Source organism: Filicampus tigris, chromosome 4, assembly GCF_054856515.1.
Source record: "Filicampus tigris isolate MCC_2025a chromosome 4, RoL_Ftig_1.0, whole genome shotgun sequence".
NCBI lineage: Eukaryota > Metazoa > Chordata > Actinopteri > Syngnathiformes > Syngnathidae > Filicampus > Filicampus tigris.
In genome coordinates, this window is record NC_141220.1 from 7877531 (window position 1) to 7899632 (window position 22102).

Here is a 22102-nt window from a genome sequence, read left to right on the forward strand (position 1 = left end):
AGGTCAGACACCCCATTGTCACTTGAGGCTTTCATGGGCTGACTCGAGATGGGCTGTCATCCAGTACAATTATACAGAGAAGAATAGGCTTTGTCGCGCACTGGGGATTGATTCAAGACCTAAAAGAACAGCGACGAGGACAGTACAGTCTTCTATGGCCTCTGGCTCCGAGTCAAACACGTTTGGAATCACACGGCCGAGTAACTCCAATCTTGGCCAAAACTAAAATCCAGGATGTAGTGGAGCGCTTCCAAGTCTGGCTGGCTGACTTACTGAGTGATAGATGAGAGTTTGGTGAAGATAACTGGGAGATGGTGAAACGGCTGAACTGCACCGGGCCCGGGGGTGGGGGATGGGTGACGGCCGGGGGCGGGGGGTCGTTTGGGTGACACCAGTTGACATGAACATCCTCATTTGAAAGCCTTCTGCATTCCCCTAGCTGCTGCTTGTGCTCTCCCAGTGAAGAAAGGTCCTTTTCCCATAGAACGGATGTCAAGAAGCACCACTTACCTCGAAGCACTCATGGGGAACTGCTTCGATTTATTTAATACCAGCCTGCCACTGCACTCCCATTGTGTCTTCTGTCATGTTCGGCATTGTTAGGCTTATCCAAACCGCAGGAAGGAGCAAGATGAGTTAAACCTGGAGACAGGCTGAATGAATCAACACAAGTTTTCTATTCCGGTCTCAGGTGCTAATGAATTGCATTATCTAGATGGCGAATGATTAAGTAGACGGAGCTAAAGGCCCTCCTCATCCGTCATGTCATTAAGTTTGTCACACGTCTCCTTGTTTATTGTCAAGAGTTGTGACAGCTCAAGATGGCGGAAATCTTAGTTGAGATAATCCTATCGCAGACAGGCCTCCAGTGTCCTCGCTGCTCATTCCCTCTCACTGATGTGGAACGTGCGGGGCTTAGGTGAGGAGAAGGGATTTGCTCCTGTGCCTTGTTTCCGGCTGGGACCACACACACGCACACGCTCACACACCATCAATCTCCTAATCTGCTACATCAACCGAGTTGTTATGAAAGTGACAAACAGACTTTAATTCAATGCTAATGAATTATTTAGTACACATGGCATATTAAGTATAAGACAAATAAATACATCAGAGTTTTCTATAATTCAAGCCTTCAAGGTCCGTGTAAATGTTCATTAACACCCGAGAATACTCTTGTAATTACTAATTACTTAGGTGTATCCATCCATCCCGTCTGATTTTAGGGTGAAAGACGGACAAGGTGCAGTCACTCAAAGAGTAATTTGTAAATGGAGCAGTTGCACAGTCAAGTCAGCTATGTGAAGGACTACACTCGCAGTGGTACTCACATACTACTCACATTGATTTTAACTGGCAAAATGATCATTTTAACATTTGCATAGTCAAATGGCATCCAGAGTATGTGTTATTTCACAGATCGTAGCGTTAGATTAACTCTGCCTTTGGTGTCTATTGTATATGTGTTAGTATCATTAATTTATGTTTTCATTTACTTATTATTATTATTATTATTAATATTATTACTTCTACTGTATTTAATTTACTGCGTTCACTGTCTAAGTTGTTGTATTATTGCTGTTTCATGTTATGTAAAGTGCTTCGTTACAGCTGCAGCTGTCCATAGGTAGCCAAACATATTTGCAAAGTACGTTCGAACATATTGACAAAACAGGCTAAATACTACAAACATTGCATTTTTCCCATAATTCCACGGGGTATTGACTTGCGCATGTTGTGGAATTATGGGAAAAAAAATCCAAACAGAAGACATGCACTGCAGAAATAAGAATAAAAACATAAAACAAACTAATCAGCAATGTTTACTTGCTTAATTTTTCAAATGTATTGGTAAAATGTAGACCCAATGCTCAAAGCATTTTTTTTCAGTTGCGCATGCACAATTCAATACCCTGAGTTATGAAGGGAAAATGCTATGTTTTTAGCCTTTAGCCTAAATTTTTATCAGTACATTCGAACATACTTTGAAAATACGTTCAAACAAGGTTGCCACTCCAAAAATGTTCTATATTTTGTCTATAATGAATTTGATTTCATTATTTTTCATGTACAATTAACGCCTTTAAAAATGCATTTTGCCACTTGCTCTCGACTGAAAATGACATCACGTGTTGAGGACTCTGGTAACAACCAATCATGTCTCAGCCTGTGAACGTGAGCCGTGATTGGTAAATAATGAAGTTATCAAATTTAGTATGGACAAAATATTAGCTTTTTACTGCTGAAAATTGCAGAATTAGTAATGTATCCCTTTAACTCCACAGTGGCAGGTCCACGCTTCAGCAGGAACATGCTTGTAAACACAAACGAGAGTACCTCTCAATTCAGTGAAGTCATGAAAAGTTTTTTTTTTCCCTTAGTCCCCGCCCCCACCACCACCACCCCCACATATGGGTTAAGCCCCTTCTTAGACCCTGGAGAAAAAAAATTCTGGAATGGTGCCTGAGCCAAACTAACACTGACTGAGAGGGAAAACAAATGTGGCTGAGTAGAGTTACATGTCTCCTTCTGTACTGTTAATTTAACTCTCTTTAGTGAGTTAAAAATGTACTCTCTCTTGCTATTTAACAATTTTAAAAGTGTTGATTTTACTCTGGAGAGTGTGGGGCTACAGTATATAAACTCTGAAAAAGTGTTCAAATCAACTTTGTGGGAATCAATCTAGACTGGATTTTTTGCTCTGAACAATCTCATTATATTGGTAGAGAGTCAAAGATTGTTTGAAATGTCTTTAATTCATCGGGAAACAAAAGGAAAGAGCATTACAATGTTTATATTTGCAGAGTGATGTCACGTATGTATTTATTCAAATGTATTTATTTACTAAATGATTGGTAACGATAAGAAGACCTTGTGGTTGTATTCCCACCCCCGTTTAGCCTCTGTAATGCACACAGTCTCTTACACACATGAAATGGGAAGAAGGGGCTGGGGGTGAGTAGGGGGTGGGGGGGGGGGTGGGGGTGGCAAGGGGCGGTGGAGTGTCACTATGGGAACAAGGAGGCACGATTCTAAAAGCTACCTTTTGAGAAGAGATTTAGGACTACACAGCAGCAGTACATACAAGTCGAGTCTCTTGCGGAATCCATCCCAGAATGTGTGTGCTCACATTTAGATCCATTTTCAGACATTCTGCTGCATTTTAGTTGGTCTTGTTGAGCGGTGTGTATCACCCAGTGGACATCTGTATCTCTCTCGGTGTGTGTATATGTGTATTTTTTTGTGTGTAATATGAATCCCTTTAATAGGGCTAATCTATTTTAATCCCACCTGCCAGTGTTATTTTACAATGATGAATGTAATCCTAAATGAGTCAAGACACGGAGAAATGCCCACGGGAGACAAGCGGGGGGCAGCGCGCGCGCGCGTGTGTGTGTGTGTGTTTGCATTCGCATTTGAGTGTGTGTGCACACGTGTTTATCCATGCTTCTGCTGCGGCGCTAACAGGTTTCCCCCTCCTAGCTGGAAGGTCACTGGTGTCCTTGGTGATGTCTCCTTGTGTGGTAATCAGCACCATGGACAGCGGCACCAATTTCCTCCCCACAAACACCTCAGCAGACATTCATCTCCCTCCAATCAGAGTCTCCCGCTGTTCGTTTTTCTCCACTTTCATTGTGCTGATCTAAAAGAATTGGAAAAGCTGCCCATTACGCTTCACTCATTCATTTCACTCCCGCATTCCCTGATCTTCATCACTGACGGAAAGCAGACACAGAAGCTAGATGCGAGAGAGCTGCAGGCAGCCACATCTATTAATATAAACTCGAAGAGAGAAGCCCTCCTAGAAAACGCTTTCTGATGATGACAGGTTCACACAGCCCATTGAGGGCTAAAACACAACAGCGGGAAGCCCTGGAAAGTCCTGATTTAAAACTTGAGCTCAGCTCCCATGTGATGCTTAAGAGAGCAGTTGGAAGCAAATGCAAGAGAGGACAAGAGACTGAAGATAAAAAAAAAAGGGGGGGGGTGAGAGACAAGAGACTGCTACTATATGGAGAGAGTTGGGGGGAGAGTGAGAGAGAGAGAGAGAGAGAGAGAGAGCGAGAGCAAGAGAGTGAGAGTGCAGATAGCGGGTGGGGAAAACCTCCTCTGTGAAAGGATGATGTCAGTCTCTGCAGCTGAGCCCCGGTCCCCAATTCGATGGGGTGAGCACAATCTCTTAGGCAGACGGGAGGGTGCCAGACAAACCAAGGAGAAGCAGAAGAAGAGCAAGAAAGAGAAGAAGAAAGATGGGATGAGGGAGGGTCTGCTGAATTAACAAAGAGCTGCAGGTACGTATGTCACATTATCGTGCATCTGTGAGTTCATTCATTAGTGCCTTTTGTTGTGTGTGCTGCTTGCCACTAGCCTTTAGTTTAGCAGACACATTTGTTCTCAGGATTTAGCACTGCGTGTAATGTAGTGTTGATCATTATTATTCACATGCTGTACATGACGGACACGACAGCAATGCCCTCTGGGATAGAGTCAGGTGACCGACCAGCCACAACATTATGGCAATATGATAAGATCCAGTTCAAGAGATGTCGCAATTATTTCTCCTACATTCTTCTTTTTGTTATCATTATTATTACTATTGATATTATATTGTTGCATGTTCAGTTTTGACTAGCACAGGTGAAATATTCCATTATTGAGTCATTGGAGTTTGTAAAACCGCATCATACTGAGAGCTAATACTGTCCCTTAACTCCCATGTACCTATTTGAGGTAACCAAAACAGCTTTCAGTACGATGCAGTGCAGTTCTACACCACCGCAACCTGCAACCCCAATGATAATCAATACCTCTTCAACAAAATCAATCAAAAGCAAACATTACTATCTTTCCAAGGCAACATTTTCAATCATGTGGCTTCACTGTGTATCCGGGGTGAGTCATCCTGCAACTGCGTTGAGAATACACTGTAGGTCGTGTTATCTGTTATCTCAAAAGGGCAATGTGATGCTCAAAGTCACACGCACTAATACAGCGAGATAGGAGGGAGAATGGATTGATGGCAGTGTGTGCGAGGTCACGTTCAACAGGCGGCGACACTGACAAAAACGTGAAGTGAGTGATATTGGACTCACTGTGTGCCGTCTGCCCCTTTGTGTGTCATCGGCTTCCACGCTGTGAGCCGCGGAGGAGAGCGGGTCACACACGGCCACTTTTCAATGGCAATTGTGGTGGATTTAAACCCTCAGGCTGTAGGAACGCCGCTCGCTTAGTCACTGCGCGGATTACACGGAGCCGTGACCGATCAAATTCAATGTTTTGGTCCGTCACATTGCAGGCGCTTGCATTGAGTTCTCTGCGAAGGATGCCACTGAGGCAGAGGCAAGTCGGCAGGCCAACAGGTGTAATGCAAACAGAATCACTTTCAATGTGGGATAACTGATTGCTCTTTGTGATTTCGTTTGAGAAAGATAATGTAACTAAAGCAGGCCTCCACTGTACATGCTGACTACTTCACGCTGCGTGTCATGATGAATTGCAGAACAGGAAAAAAAAAAGACGTCTTGAATAATAGCCAGGATTATGACAAATGACAAAGCGTCTTTGTTTTCAGATTTGTGCATGCACGCACAAATGCTCGTCAGGCATTTCATGAGTTTTGCATTGGCATTAAGGCAAGTGACCAGTAAAGCATGCCGGAAAAATCCTTAACATACTTGGATATGCTGCCATAAAAACTCTATTTGCCAAGAAGTCTTGATGAGGGTTAAGATATAATTCCCATTTAATGAATATAGTAAAATAATACGCTTGCAAGAAAAGCCCATTTTTAAATGTCACTCATCAGAATTCATTTGTACCCTTTTTATTATTATTCTAAAAAATACTGTTGTGTTTTTAGATCACTGAATATGTTATAGCGGAACGAACAACAGGTATGAAGTGGACGTTTGCTTTGCTTGAGTCGTCGATGCAGCGAAAAAACTGATTTGACAGGTTATCAGCAGTGACCTTTTCTTCCCCACTGGGATCCATTTAGCAGTGTCCCTGACAACACCTTGAACATGTGACCGCATTCCACATTAGAGTTCGCAGGCATGCCTCCATATTGTGGTCTTCTCCTCAAAATTGAGCAATTTGCCATGACACCGCTGCGGGGAGCTGGGTTACACTCACCGCCAGCATTTGATTTGTTTGGCTGGCCTTGCCGCTCCGGCACCATTAATTGGCACAATAAGCAAACAGGTCGTGCTTTTCGTCTCATTGTCTCATTCTTACACGCAGACTCAAGTGAGGTAACAAATGCTTGAGTCAATAAAAACTCTTTGAGTTGTGACTTCCTGCTGAGAAGCCCCTAATTAAAGCGTGCTTGACTTTACTTTCATGTTTCCTCGTCCATTTTATGCGCTCTGTATTTTTATCCTCTCATTTGTTTCGCCATTCCTTTTCATGCTCCAACTTCTAAACTAAACTACTTCTGTCAGGTGCTATCCAGTCTTACGGCGGCGACAGGGTGTAGATACCTCTTTATGTTGGAGTGGAGGCAAGGTTGCGATTGTTGTCGGGCAACATTGGTTTGATGTCTTGATTTCGGTGTCATCTTCATTCTCGCCAGGGAAATGTGTTTATATTGAATTATTCATACACATTCGCACTGTAGAACGCAGCTTGCGCATCACAAAACCCCAAAGGAATTTCATTACAATACAGTCTGCGTGTTCAGTCATCCCTTTCCTTCTTTCCATCCATCTCCGGCTCCCCTCACATTCCCAGCAGAGGCGACCTGCGCCACCCTCGGCCCGAGTGTCATTACCGCTGACCAGCGGCTCGTCTCCGGCGGCCCCATCCATCCTCCCCGAGAGGCGACCAGGAGGTGAGATGAGAATAGAACGGAAAGGCCAAAAATGGATGGAATTGTCAGAAATGAGGTAAACAGTTAGACAAGAAAGGGAGAAGAGAAGTGAAAAGGAGACAAAAGAGAGTTGCTGAGTTGGTAGTAGGAGAAGAAATAGAGGCCGTCAGCAGACGGAGGGTAGAGAGCTCAAGATGAGAAGCGACAGGGAAGCAGACTCGCAAATGGAGAGAAGAGATTCTATTTCAAGACGATACTTCCTGATAATGTCGCTCCACTTCAAAGCGCAAAGCGTTCCTGTCATGCTCCTGCACGACTGGGCCTCTGGAGAATTTCCCCATAGATCACATGATAAAGGGGGGTTTGCCAGTGGGGTGTGGGAGTGTGTGTATTTGGGGGCGGGGGCTGTCTCCTACTTTATGTGGCACAGTGGCTCAAACCTGAGCAAAATATACTCGGCTCTCTCTCCTTCTTTTAGCACCGAGCTGACCGGAGGATGTGGAAGGCGTCACTGCATGCCGCACCATGCGTCACATCAAATTGAGAGGCAACACAAATGTATATTGAGCTTAGCACAACACAGAACGAGATGTAATAACTAAATGAAATGAATTTGCAACTTTGGTTCATAACCATTTCACACTCTTTTTATACAGTGTTGTTTTACTCAATTGATTGATAGCCCAACAACATAAACACTTTCAAAGAGAATAGACATATTTAATATTTACTTATTTTTTGATCGTTTCTTCTTCTTTTTTTTTTTATTACGTTTTAGAATATTTTTAGTTTACATAGTTATATGCTGAAAAAAAAACAGAACAGAACTTTAACTGGAAAAATAGGGTTTCAATATCTCCCACTATATCGCAGTTCACACATTTTTATCACACGGTTTCTACTTTTTGGAAAGTGTGTTTAAAGGGGAAGTCAACCCAAACATATTTTTTCAAGAATATGTTCTATTCAAGCCCACTGGTTGAAACAAGGCATTCTGATAAATATTGCGTTTGTGGAATAAGAGTTAATCCACTCGTTTTTAGCCAACTCCGGGGGCGGCCATTTTGTCACTTCTGTCGACTGAAAATGACATCGAAGTTGCTCAGGGTTCAGGTAACGACCAATCATGGCTGACCTGTTTTCTGAGACTGAGCTGTGATTGGTCGTGACCTGAGCCCTGAGCAGTTGTGATATCATTTTCAGTCAAGAGAAATGACAAAATGGCTGCCCCCTAAAATGGCTAAAAACGGGTGGATTTTGCTGCTTAACTCATATTCCACAAACACAATATTAATCAGAATGCCATGTTTCAACTAGTGGGCCTGCTGGGAACATATTCTTGAAAAATATATGTTTGGGTTGATTTCCCTCTTTAAAGACCTAAAAATATTAAAATGCTGTTATTACTATTATAAAAACCATGCTTAGCGTATCTAATATTTAAATTATATCGCGGATTTCAGTTATTGTGGGGGTGATCTGGATCTTGTAAAGGAGGGTGTGCTTACTGTATTGATAATTCATTAGGGATTCTCTAGATGCATTTGTGTGTAGTGTGTTGCTTACTTGATATTTTGCACATAAGCTTTTTATATAGATTCATCCAGGAACATGCGACCTCATTGATCAATAAATATATTGGCATTTCCCAGGCAGGTGACATATTTTCACTAGAATATTATGTTACTTGATTCACTTCCTTAACATAAAACATAATATCAGTCCCTTCCCCCTGCTTTTTTTTTTTTTTTTCAAGGTTTCATCGTTCTTCAGCGATCATCTGTCTTCTGTGCCGCCAGATGCAAGCCAGTGTGTACTATGGCTTTTTATTCCTATGTGATGATAGCAAATACTCGTGTAGGAATAGAAGCCACTTTACACACGGTGTGAGGACAACATGACGTGCGCCTGCTGCAGAAGAGCACGTGGCTTGATAAATAGGAGCTCCCCGCAGTAAAAATGTGTTTGTGACCATCATTCTGAGCTGTGTGCAATAATATGAAGTGTGTCACTGATGTGTGTGCATCTGTTTTTGCCTGCTGGCACCAGTGCTGCTTTGTGTTTGACTCACGGCGTGACAGCAGATCTGCAGGGACGACAAAGTGATGTACAACGGAAGAAAAAGAGCCAGGAGGGATCGATACAGATCTTTAATAACAACTATAAAATAGGCACTTGGTGATCCACTTTACAGCTTGCGCGAGGCACCGACTGCACTTATGCACTTCCCTTTCTTGTCATTCTTTTGCACATTATTAAAATAAAACTTTGACATGAAGCATTACACAGACAATTACCTAACTACAATACTATACAAAACAAGATACATACATTATAAACAAAATAAAGCACCTTTTGTTGTCCAAGGAAATACTCTTCAGTATTAAACAGTTTGGTGTTGCTGACACAGATGATTTTGTTTGTGGTGCGTATGGTGTGTGTGTTTGTGTGTGTGTGGGAGGGTTTGGTATTATCAGTGCATGGGAAGAACTCCGATTACAGGTGGAAGGACGGCGAAGCCCTTGTATGCACCTGAGTTTATACAATGGAATCTTTCCTAATGTAGTATTGGAGCAGCCTACAGATGGAGCCCTTGGAGAGTTTACACAGTATCTTGAATGAACCAGTAAACACACACTATGTGATCGATGTGCTGTATAACTGCTACAGGTCTCACGTTCCCTTCTGAGGACATTGGCATTCACATTACAATAAAACACAACGTAGCACCATGTAACGTTTATACAAAAGGCTAATAGAATGCAGTGCAGTAATGTTACAATAATACACATTGATATTTTGGAAGCATGTACAAAAGAGTCCAGGTCAACAATTACATTATTTGGTCCATTTCGAAGAAAGACGTACACGGGATAGACCATGTGATGAATGCAAAATGAACATGCATTTCTTAAAAGGATGTATTTGACTGTCTTTTCAAGTATTCTTTTTCTTTTTTTTAATAGACATCTGAAATATAATCTCTGGAAAAGATAATATATATTTGTATTTATATATATATATATATATATATATATAAAAAAGCAAAAGCAGAAACATTTGTTTTTTTCTGAATAACATTTTCATTTTTAGAAAAAAAACATATTTGGCATTTGTCCTCACATTTGTGTGATACAAGCGCATGTACAAAGAAGACATAAAGTGACTACGTATTTAAAGATAGCATTTCACAGAAAAGAGCTGTGCAATCTCATTCACCATAATGAATTAAGCATAAAATCTTATGAACTGCGAAATGTAAAGTTTTTCATTCACAGGTCCCTCAATGTCCGCTCAGTTAAAAGATTCGGACGTGTCCTTCCTTAAAGGAATCTTAAAGCTTGTCAGTTTCTGGCCAAACAGCTGGCTTAGGAGGTGGTTTTGGGACTCTGCCGTCCTGTAGGAGTGGCTCTCCACTGACCTAACCCCCTGCTTTGGCCTGGACTTGTTCAAGGAATTGTTCATGGGGACAGAAGACACTTTGGAAATGGAGGTGTGCAGGGGCCGCCCCACAGCTCCTTTTTTGCTTTTGCAATCCCCATTAAGGGGACCGGCAATGTCAGCTTTCTTTGGTGTACAGCTATCGAGCAAACTTCGTTTTAACTGCAGGCCCAAGGTTGACGTCTTGCACTTGGGAACTATTTTGTTGCTCACAACATCATCGCGCACTGAAGCTAGAACGGGGTAGTCGTTGGGGCCGTCAAATTTTCTTTGCGTGGAGGGATTCAAACACTTGCTGGGGTGGTACTTCTTTTTGGCCTTTGACTCCACGCCAAAGTTCTCCTGAGTTGCTGGGAAGGAAACTCTCTGCAGGCTGTGTGGGGACCTGACGTCCTTCCTCTTCTTCTGTGCTCGCTGGGTTTCTTTCTCCTCATTTGATGCCGACGATGTGGCTGAAGCTTTGGATTGGCGGACCTGCGTTGATTCCGTTGCCTTCGGGCTGGGTTTAGCGTTGTCACTTGTTCTGACTTTGTCCTTCTGCTCTGCCCCGTTAAGTGAAGCTTGTTGCTTGCTGACAGCTCTGTGTGTAGAATTCTCGGCCATCACATCAGCTGCTAGCTGTGACTCGGGTGTCTTTGCGGTGACTTGCTGTTCTCTCAGACTGCTGAAAGAGTCTTTACTTGGTGGAAGTGAATCACTTGTTGCAGTGTCGCCATAAGATGGGATGTCACTCACTTTAGTTGTCTCCTCCCTCTCACTACTTCTCTCTTGGCATGCTGACCACTGGGAGGTCTCCACTCTAATGCACACAGACTCATTCTCCTCTTTCACATCACACGGTTCGGTTGTTGATTCTCCATCACCTCCTTGGTCGAGATTAGCTGCGGGAGTTCCGTCAATGTCCTCTTCCTTGGGGGTAGCAGACGAGGAGCCCATAGAAATACATTTCTCCAGCTCTACCAGGAGATCGGAGTAATCTTCAGCAATGTCCTCAGTCTTCACGTTTGTGCCGGTTGCGTCACTGTGGTAGCTTTTGGTGGAGGTCTGTGTAGAGTCATCTAACATGGGCACAGTAGCTTGAGGAGTCTGCGTTTCCAAGGCTTGATTGAGGTGCAGTGAGCCCACACTGGCAATGCCACTGTCTGTGCTATTCTCCTGCAGACTGTCAGAGAGAAGCCTTCTCTTTTTACTTGCAGGGGAATCACATTTATCTTCTTTGCACAGAGATGCTTTGTCAGGCCTGTGAACGCCTCGGAATTTGAAGATTTTGTTGCCCCCCGACAGGTGCTTTTCCATGTGGCGATCAAACTGCTCCTTCTTAGAGAAGGTGTAGTTGCAGGTGCTGCAGATGAAAGACTTTTTAATCACATGCATGACATCAGCACACAGTTCACAGGTGTAGAGGGTGGTGTGTTTGGAGTCCAGCTCGCCCGCTTCCTTGTGTGTTATCTTCAGATGCTCCTTGAGGTCCTGGGCCTCTTGATACGAGACGGGGCATTTGTGACAGAGGAAAATCTTCTCCAAATTGTGAACCACCAGATGTCGCTGAAGTTTGAAGGGTTTAGGGAACCGCTTCCCACAGTGGTGGCAGTCTCTGGAGGGATCCTTGCAATTGGGATGCATCTCCACATTTTTAGGGGCTTCGGTTTTGTGAAGGACCTCAAGTGGGGTCAGTGTGTTCTTGGTGGTGCCGCCTCCTCCACCATTGCCTTTGGATTTGTGGAGCTTTGGCTCAGCCCCTTCTGGGGTTTTGCTTGCCTCCAAATTGCTGTTCGCAGCAACAGTTTTTTCTTGTTGTTTAGTGGCTTTGCTGGTCTCTTTGCTGGCTTTGCTGGGCCGGTGCTGCATGATGGAAGTGATGAAGTTCTTCACGGCTGTTTCCTGCATGAAGCAGCCTGGAATGGTCAACATGGAGCCCTGAGTCTGACCCCGACGAGCAAACTGAGTGGCATGCTCTCGCAAATGCTCATTGTACATCCACACATCCGAGATCTCCTTCAAGCACATTCCGCAGGTCCAAATGCCAGTTTTGTTCTTTGCATGCTTCTCCCACAGATGGTCTCGCAACTGCTCCCTGGAGCTGAACTTGCGTTGGACGCACATGTAGCAGGTGGGCGGAGGCGATGGGTTGTGGGACAACTTGTGAAAGTTGAGCTCGCCAAGCGTGAGGAACCAAGTGAAGCACACTTTGCACTTGTACTGCTTATCTTTAACCTTTATTCCACCTTCTTGTCGCTTTCGACCTCGCCGCTCCACTAGCTTTTTAGACTTTTCATCCTCCTTGTTCTCCACATCGCCACTTGCGGTGGGGGGAGCCACAGAGACATCTTTGCTGGAGTCAAATAACTGAATTTCAGGTAGTTGAAAGGTGGTGTTGATGTTTTGAATGTCAATGTGGAGGTTATGAGCGCTCTCCGTGACACACTGCTCCACAGTGTAGGAGTCATCCTGCAGGGGCAGAGAGCAAGCTGGGTTTGATGCCTCTGCTTTACCGGTGATTGGCTCAGAGGCCACCGAGGAGTCTGCATTAAGGACACTGAAATCCTGAGCGCTACTCCACTCAACTGAAGCTTGAGCAACAGTGCTTTGAAATGGATTCAAAAGGTTGTTTTGGATGTCTTCTTCATCATTTTGCTTACCGTCAGACACTGTCTTTACATCAGGGACCGTGAGCGCACTGTTATGACACATGTTTAACATGATGGTATCATCAATAGATATAGTCTCATATTCACAGGGAGTTGTGTGGTTGTCACCGAGTGTCTTATCTGTTTGGCTCTCCAAGTGAGGGGTTGTATTGTGTGTTTCTGGTGGAGGGGTGCAGCCCTGAGTAACATCTGAGTCAGATGAAAGCTTCTGTCTTTTATTTCTTTTCCCATAAACTCGCGGGCACTTTTTCCTTTTTGACTCTTCGTCTCTTGGAAACAGTTGCGAGAATATGGTATCATCGTCAAGTAAGGCCTTCAGATCAGGACTTATGCCGGGAGGAGTGAGAGGAGACGGAGTCAAACAACCGAGTGGATGTAGCTTGTCTGACGAGACGTCGTGTAGCTCGCACTTGACCTCGACTGACACTTTTCTAAGAATCTCTTGGGCAAGTTTCTCATCCGATTGTGCACGTTCATCGATCTCGTCTGTTCCAGCACAAAGACTCTTTCTGGATGTGTGGTGGTTTGTGGTCCTAGCCTCCTCTATCGATGGATTATCATTTGTACATACTTTGCCTTTCACGTCCTCACACAGGTCTGTGCATAAACTCTTGTCCATGTCTGTGACCCGATTGACTCTTGCAGTTTCAAAGAGAACATTCGCCTCTTCAGTTGGAGATTGGGATGTATTCTCGGAGCCAGAGTTTGAAGTCAAACTGAGAAGTGCTTGCTCTGTTCCAATTCCATGTCTGTCAGGCTGCTCTTGCTCTAGCAGCACATTGCTTTTAAACTCGGGAGTTATAGCCTGGAGGAGGTCTGTTTTTAATATATTTAAAAGCTCATCCGAGAACGGGTCAAGCTTTGAGTTTTCCTCGTTATTTTTGTTCTTCCGAGCTTTGCTGGTCTTTTTTGTTTTGGTTGGCAGCAGAGAATTTTGATTGCCCATTTCATCCCCTGCCACTGCACTTGCCTCGGCTGCCATTTCATCCGTGGCCGACTCATTTGTCGAAGCTTTCAATATTAAGGCAGTACTAGTCTCTGTCATCTTATCTATTTGGGTTGGGGAGGGCTGTGAGTCATCTTTATGTTTCTTCTCTCCAGTTTGTGATGCCTCATAAATAAGCGACATCCCATGGTTGCCTGATGTTGTGCTTGGTGGGCCAATAGGCTTTTCACTTCTGGCCGCATGTTTCATGGCCTTATGTCTCTTCAACCCTGGCACAGTCCTGAAACACAGGAAGCAGATTTCACAAAGTACTTTCCCCTGCTGATGGTTGCTCTGAACCTTTTTGGATGATGTTTCTTTTTTCAAACACTGGTCAGGTTCCAATGATGGTCCACTTTCACAGAGGATGAGTGGCTTTGGGGTGAGCAGACAACCTGAAATGTCTTGAATGGGAAGTACACTGCACTCTGCCACTGCTAATGATGGCTCAACCTTTCCAAGAGGCAATTTCATAGATTCACAGGGATCGGGCCTCATCTTCACATCTTCATTTACATTACCAGCTGAGGAATCTGTGCTTGGGATTTCAGATGGAAGACCCAAACATATGTCTTGTATGACCAGTGGTTCATTTAACGAATTTATTTTAGCTGGATTCAGCGACAATGTGGTGTCTGTGGGTGGTTTGTGAAAAATTAATGCTGGAGTAAAGCACTGCTCATGATCATCGCTGTGACCCGGTTTTGTGTAGGGATTGTCATCCAATTTGCTCGATGGTGAGATTGGTATGTAGTCATATTGTGTCAGTTGTGGAGGCTCATCTGAGTTGTTTTTGTAATTCAGAGGACTGAGGTTGAAATCATGAGATGGATCGCTTTTGTCGAAGCTTTTTGAATGCCCAACGCTGCCGCGCACAGGCGCTGGAAAATGTATGTTGGTGTCAAAGTTAGGGAGTTCAAGGTGAGGTGGACTAGTTAAAGAACTGTCCATGTCGACTGTTGTCTTCATGACTACATCACAGTCCATAACCTCCTTTTGGCATTTAGGCTTGGCATCAGGTAATCTTGTTCCTTGAATTGGACTTGGGTCATCAGAGCCATTAGATTGACTTTGATGTGTGTCTTCTTGTATGTCCATTTCCTGCTGTTGTGTTAAAATTGGGCTGACTGATGAAGAGGTGTGTAGAAAGGTACATTGATCTCCCTCTACTCCATCTGTGCATGGTGAGTTCAGGTGGCTTGCCATGAAGTCCACAGGTAGATCTTCTCTGATGTCGTGAACATCTAAAAGATCCTCTTTTTTACGAATTGCATCAAATGACAGATTTGATTCACTTTTCAGAGGGTCATGAACCTGAGGAGCCTTGCAGGGATAACTAGTAGCATCAATATTATGCAGGCTTTCCAGCTGGCTAAGGACCAACAGACTGTTCTGTCCCATTGATTGGATGTCTTGAAATGTCAAGCCATTCTGGGTACTTTCTGTGTTGCTTTCCACTAGAATTGGACTGCAGGGCTTATCTGTGGTGATTATGTCCACCAATAAGTCAGGATTTTGGCTAAGGTTGTGAATGTCAACTAAACAATGTCCGTTCTCAATGATACTTTCGGGGCGCTCACATTTCAATTCAACACCACTGTTCATCACATCTTTTGGTGACTTGTGAATGTCTACACATTTAAGCAGAGGTTCTGATGAAGGAATGTGTGCCTCCGCTTCCTGATAACTGCCTGTCAAATGCGGTGGGCCATCACAATTCTGAGGTGATTGATGCACATTTTTGTCTGTGTTAGTGTTCTCATCTGCATGTGGGTCCACCTCACCCGAGGGATGAGAACATTCAATCAGCGTCGTCGTCTCAGGTACAGGCCCATCTGAAATTAATTCCATCTCGGCCTTGCTATTGCTGTTTTTGGTGGGCTCACTTGGCTCTGATGAAATCTGCTGGTTTACATAGACTATGTGGTCAGCACTGTGAGAGAGAGATGACTGCGACTCTTTGAGAATGAATTCAATATCGTCCTTCTGCTCCTTGATATTTAAAGGTGAAAATACATTCTGCTTCTCAGTAATTGCCTCCTTTTGACTGTGATCCTCTCCCGTAGCTGAATGACACTCACTTTGTTGTTGTGGACTTGTGAGGGAGGTGGCATTTGGCTCCTTGTGTTCTGATATAATGGGTTCGCTTTTGAATAGAGAGTCAGACATGACCTCAATACTTTTCAGTAGGGTTTCTGTGTATTGGTTCTGTTCTAAGACAGCTTCTTCTTTTGTTTCAACAGCAATGTCTTTTTGGAAATTTCTCTCCTCTGGCTTGTGCTCACTATGGAGTTGTGAGGGCATTATTATTACATTTGAAGCATCACTCTCCTTTTTGGCATAATGCTCAAGGGCGTCCGGCTCACTATGAATACTATTGTGGGGACTGTGGTGTCCACTCACCAGGTCGAAGTGGAATGGACTAGTCCATGGAAGTTCTGGTTCATTGAAGGGCTCTGAAGCCACTGGAGCGTCTATGGTATCATTTTCAGACTCTTCACTCAGCCGTAAAGGTGAGAATTTACTCATTTGCAGCTGCTTCGGGTCCTCTTGGCTGAGTGGAGTTTCCAACTTAGTTGTCTGCAGCTGGTTTTCAAGCTCGTTCACGATTCGCTTTATTTCCAATTCATCCTCGGAGGCGCAGCTGTTAAGATTTGCACTGTAGTCAATTAGTTTTTCTGGCAGAGACAATGCCACATCGTTGTAATCTGATTTCTTTTCGTTGGATTTGTCAAAATTGCCTTTATATGGAGAAATCTCATCCGGTAGCACTGGGCTTACTATTAGGTTCCAGTCTCTTTGTTCCAGAAAAGGAGAAAACGATGGCACAAATTCTTCTTTTTTGTCAACTGTGTTCTCTAACGAATGGAAAGCCTCTTTCTGAATCGGCATGTCGGAGTAAAGGCCACTGCCAAATGCTGCCAGGTCGCCAAACATTGATGAGGTGTCAAATGTAAGAGGGGACTTCATGAGCCCCTGATCCTGATCCATGGTGTAGGGCATGAGGGGGAGTGAGTCTTTTTGTATCAAGGGACCTTGGCTTTGGGTGGGTGAAAGGCACACTTCATCAATCAGGGAGGTGCAAAGAGGAGCAGGTTTGTGCATGTCTAGCTCGTTTACTAAAGCGATAGCCTTAGCCTCCTTTGCCACGTGCACGCTGTCACTCTGTTTTTCAAACGTAGTGTTGCCTGACACTTCTGCCTGCTTGGGGCGGGGCCTCTGCATTCTTTTGCCCTTTTTACTTTTGGCAACATTGGCATCTGTTTCTTTGTTGCTAGTGGGAGAGTGCGAGTGTGTAAACTGCAATGGTTTGTTATATGCACTGCCATGCTGGCTCTGTTCTTCTTTGGGGCACAGATTGTCAGTGCTTACCAGTGTGTTCGTGCACAAACTGACTGTTGGGATATTTTCTGTTCTGTTAGAGAGCAGCTCTCTTGATTGGATATTGCTATATGTTATATTTTCAAAATCTGTGACCGACGAGTCAACAATTTCTGCACGTGGAATTGAGTTTGTTGACTCAGCTGTACTCACTGGACCAGCTTCTGTCAATGGCATCACCTGATTGGATTTGTCAGCATTACACTTCTTCAAAGATTTGGTGAACTCTAGCGCAAGTGGGCTGGTCTCGTTGCACGACTTCTGTTGGGAGGGACTTTCATTGCTTTTTAGCTCAGAAAATTCTTTCTTTTTAATGTCGGCTTTCCTCTCACAGTCTGATTCAATGCGGTCAATGCTTTTGGGGCTGTTCATGCTGTCGCTTGACACACTTACAGATGTGCTGAGTTCACTGCTTGTGGAGGACCTGCTACCCCTCCTTTTGAGTCTCTGAGGGGAACCGTGTTTCTCAGATGAAAGAGAAATCTCCTCACTTTTCTTCACCTCAAAGCACTCTTTTGAGTCATGCCTCCACGCTGCTTGGTCCCTCTCACTCCGAGCTCGCCATTTACACTCTTTGGTATATGTGTATTTACACCGACTACTTTGGTTAAGTCGGCCTTGGCTTGCTATCTTTACTGGCTCACATTCATCATCTGAGTCTGAAACATAGTCGTACTCTCCGAAGGCAGGGTTCTGTACAGTGGGCGTCAGTCTTTCCATCACTAAGGAAAACTGGAGGTTTTTGCTGCCTTTAACATTGAGCTTATTTTTTTGTTGAACTATTTTATGGATGAGTTCTTTGCTCCAGGTGCCACCCCCCGTGCTTCTCCTCTTGCTCTCTTTCACTGCTGTCCTTGTAGTTGGAGATGTGGAGGTTTGGATGGGCATGGATGCTCCGGGTGCAGATCTTTCCGGAACGCTTTTAAAAGCACAGCGTTCAGAGAACCTGCTGGATAAGAGAATTCTTGGGGTACTTGTGCTTTCATCGTCACTTTTGCACAGCTTTCTTGCCTCCTTCACTTTACTCTCATGCTCCTTCATCTTCTCCCTCGAGGCAGTTTTGGGAATTTTAGGGGAGGTTTCTTTTTTCGTGTTGTGTTTTTTCTGATCGAGCTCAAAATGAAGAGGTGTTTTTGCAGGTTTGTCACTGTAGGTTTTATTTCTCATAGGGCTGTCAACATCTGAGTCGTAAAAAGAAGTTTCCTGTCTGGAAGAGCTGCTGTCGACGGCTGCTTGTTTATCTTTGTTCTCAATTACGACACATTCTTTTGTTTTCGCACATGGTTTGTTTGATGTCGCTTTGACAGTGTTGAGGTCATCATCAGCAAATGCATCAATAAAGCTACTGTCTATCTCTGCATTGTCGGACTGATACCCAAGTCCATTCAGAGCTTCTGTAATCAAGCTGTCTAATTTGGCATCCTCCATTTCCAGTTCAGGGAGGGGAACGGGGAGGTTGCCAGACCCAGAGAACAAGTTAAGTTTCATTGGATCATCCTTGCTGTCGGCTTTTGTTTCATTGTCTGATATCAGTTCCCCATTCTTATTAAGGCCCAAAAGAGAAAGATGAAGGTCAGAGGGGCATCTTGACATCGAAGTATTTGGCGGCGATGACAATGCTTTCTGTGGTTCTGTGTGGAACTTCCTATTGTCTTCTATCTTTGGCATGTTCGGCTGTGTGCAGTATTGTTTATGTCCTAGAAAAGAAGCAACATTATTGAAATTCTGATCGCACTGCTTACAAGTCAGAAGTACATCCAACTGGTCAAGATTTGCAGTGGTTAACGAGGTGGCAAACAGCTGATGTGCGGAATAAGGTGGAGGAGGTTGGTGGTGCTCCATCCCATAACTGTCCATGTAACCTTTGCTCCCATCCATTGTTGTCTTGGCGTGTGTGCTACTCTGCAGGTAGCCCATCATGTCATCTTTGTCTCTGTCTGGTGCAAAAGGAATATTTCTTTGACCTTCGGCATGAAAGTGATGGGGGTGAGTGTTTAAGTGATCGGGAGCCGACTGGGCCTTGGACTGGGGCTGGTGATAAAACGGGACGGGCGCACCTGACTTTGACATCTGACTCTCCTCAGAGGTGTTGTTGACTGGACTGGTGGATGCTGGGGAGAGGGAAGAGCAGGTACTACTAGATGCAGGCGTATGAGCTGGCGAGGGCAAAGGGGATTCGTAAGGCGACACCATCATAAGGCCCATGGGTGCAACTTGTAATGGTGAATAGCTGTAGTTTCTGGACGATGATACAGGAATAGTTTGGTTGAGCCCGAAATATAACGACTTATTTTTGGATTCACATAGTTGCGCATGACTCATTTCGACTTTGAAAGTTGAGACTTGTTTGACAGCCTCCTGCCTTTGGTTCGGAAAACCTTCGTTATTTCTGCTGCTTTGAAATGAACTGGGGATTTTCAGTGAGCTATTTTTATGTGATTTATTCTCATCCTGCCATTCAGATGGAGAAACCATGTAGGAAACCTTCTGATTGCTTATTTTACTCTGATAACTCAATTCGGCTGCTGGCCGTAGCTGCTGCCATTGCATTCTGTTGTCTTTAGATACACTTAACCGTTTGTCAAGTGTAGACTGGTTCTGAAACGGAAATTTGTCAGTCACATCACTGTACTGAATTGAGTTTTGATCCACTGGTAAAAATGTCTTACTAGGCCCCTCCCACGAGTGTGGCAACCCATTTAAAATAGTATTATTGCCGTTTTTATCAAATTGCACTGAGCCTGTGTGAATACGATTGACTGTGGAACTGTTTAATGTTTTGCTAAGAAAGTGCATTTGTGTGTGCGGAATAGTTCTTGTGTGGTGCACACTTGCTTGTGTTCTTTGGTTGGCAGTTGTGTCTTTCAGGTGAGAGTTCCTTGTGCTCCCTGGGGCTGTGGTTGCATCTTTACCATCGACCTGTCCAAGACCGTCTATGCTCTCTGGCAGGGCGTTCTTCCCCTGCTCCGGCTGTTGCGAGAGGGAAGCGGAGCTGTCGCTGCTGGTCGAGTCCTCACTCAGATTCCTGGGGCACTGAATGGAGGCTCCAACCCCTTGAAGAAACTGTGACTGCTGGGTGTGAGGATAAGAGCTTCTGGGCTCAGGCTGCTGTTCATTACTGAACTTAGTGCTGTTTGGAGCAAGGTTTGGCCCCTCTACAGGCAGAAAGGAAAATGAATTATGAGTCCCATGAACAGAACCGAGGGAGGAGTCTGTAAAGTCTTGCGATTGTGGGTTCTGTTCACAGGGAAAAGAGTCAGAGGTTGACTCTTCCAGAAAATTATATCCATATTGAAATGAGCCAGGCACAAGGGCATTTGTCTTGTTGTCTGTATGAGCAGTGGATTTTTGCGATGAAGCATAGTTAGCACCATTAAAAGTCCTTTCAGGAGACTGCCACGTGTTCGAGGCATTCAGCTGAAAGTCAGTCATGATCAGCTGGCCGCCCGACTGTGCATTGTTGTTCTCCATTGTGGCAGGCTGCTGTTTCTGCGACAGGGGGAGATGTTGGTGGGATGATGTCCCACTCGAAGATCCCAGTGCCTGTGAGGTATAGCTTGGAGAGGTAAGGTTCGAGGAGGCCTCTTGGAAACAGCGGCTGAAGTTGAGCTCTTCTTGCTGTACCTCAACCTCTCTCTCTGGTATGCTGGGAGTGTGGAATCTGTAGCTGCGCGAGACTGGGCCACGGCCGGTGTCCAGTTTTGTTGCTGGTGAAACCTTCTGCTGCGGGTAAGCAATCCCAATGTTGAGGTTGGAGCGGGTGTTGGTAATGCTGAGACTATACAGGTGCTGTGGGTTGCCGCGCTCTGACTTTCCAGACCGCTTGTTCTTCTCTCTGCCGCGTCCCTTTCCACTAGGTGATTGGGGACTTCCTTTGCCACTGGACCAGCTTCTGTCAATGGCAAACTTTGATCTGTTCTGCAGTGATCTGAAGTCAATCTTGCCTGTTTGCTGTGGCCGTATTACAGCCTCACGCTGCTGAGTACCGTCACGCGCCTTTTTTACTTTGTCAAGCTTGGGGCCTCTGTTGCCCGCTCTGGCATCAGTGTCTGTGCTTGAAAAGTGCTCTGAAGACTCCTTTGTGGTTTTGACACTCTGCTGTTGCACCGCTGTCTCCTCATCCTGCAGTTTGGACTCAGCGCCCAGCTCTTTGACAGCATGCATTCGCTGAGTCTCTCCTGCCATGGTGCACAATGAGTGCGTTGAAGGTCCACTTCTCAGATGAGGTGTCTGGGTGACAGAGGCATCGTCTTCTGGATTGCATGAATCAGCATAGGTCCACTGGCAGGAAGTGCAAGGACAGGGCAGCTTGCTGCAGGATCATCGCTTTACTTTCATTTTGAGCTGATGATCTGGCTGCCCAGCAAATCAGACCTGGAGGGACACGGAACACAAGGATCAGTTAAAAGGCTTTAGCTATTTTATCAAAATGGTTTCCAAACATATTAGTAAAGACCAGCAAAACATCACACATCATCCATATTGTAATGTCTATGAACATATAAGACTTACGCCAAAATTACTCCAACTTGTAGTAAAAACAAAATAACTCTTATGGATTAACTCGACCAAGGAACATGAACATTTTGAAATGATTTTCACGAGTCAAGTATATATTTTTTCTCCCCATTTCAGCCAGCAGAGAGCACTATTGCATTATGTTACAACGTTGCTTCCAAGGCCCAACTACAGAATTGCTTCACCAAATTACCAAACTCTGTTAACAGTGTAACCCAACGGAACATGTGTAATTATTACAAAACAAAAATAAACACACTATATTTACAATACATGTGCTAGTCCTCAGATAAATCATTCCATCACACACACAGTTTT

General features: G+C 44.4%; 1 protein-coding gene across 1 annotated transcript in view; it reads right to left on the reverse strand.

Annotated features, from left to right (window-relative positions):
* Nucleotides 1-8945: 8945 nt before the first annotated feature.
* The window catches only part of znf469 (zinc finger protein 469), a 45281-nt gene continuing 32124 nt past the window's right edge, over nt 8946-22102 (reverse strand). Inside the window, exon 2 of the mRNA XM_086029250.1 lies at nt 8946-21640. Within this exon, the coding sequence (XP_085885376.1) occupies nt 10106-21451 (11346 nt within the window). The 5' untranslated portion in view covers nt 21452-21640 and the 3' untranslated portion in view covers nt 8946-10105. The remainder of the gene's footprint in view (nt 21641-22102) is intronic.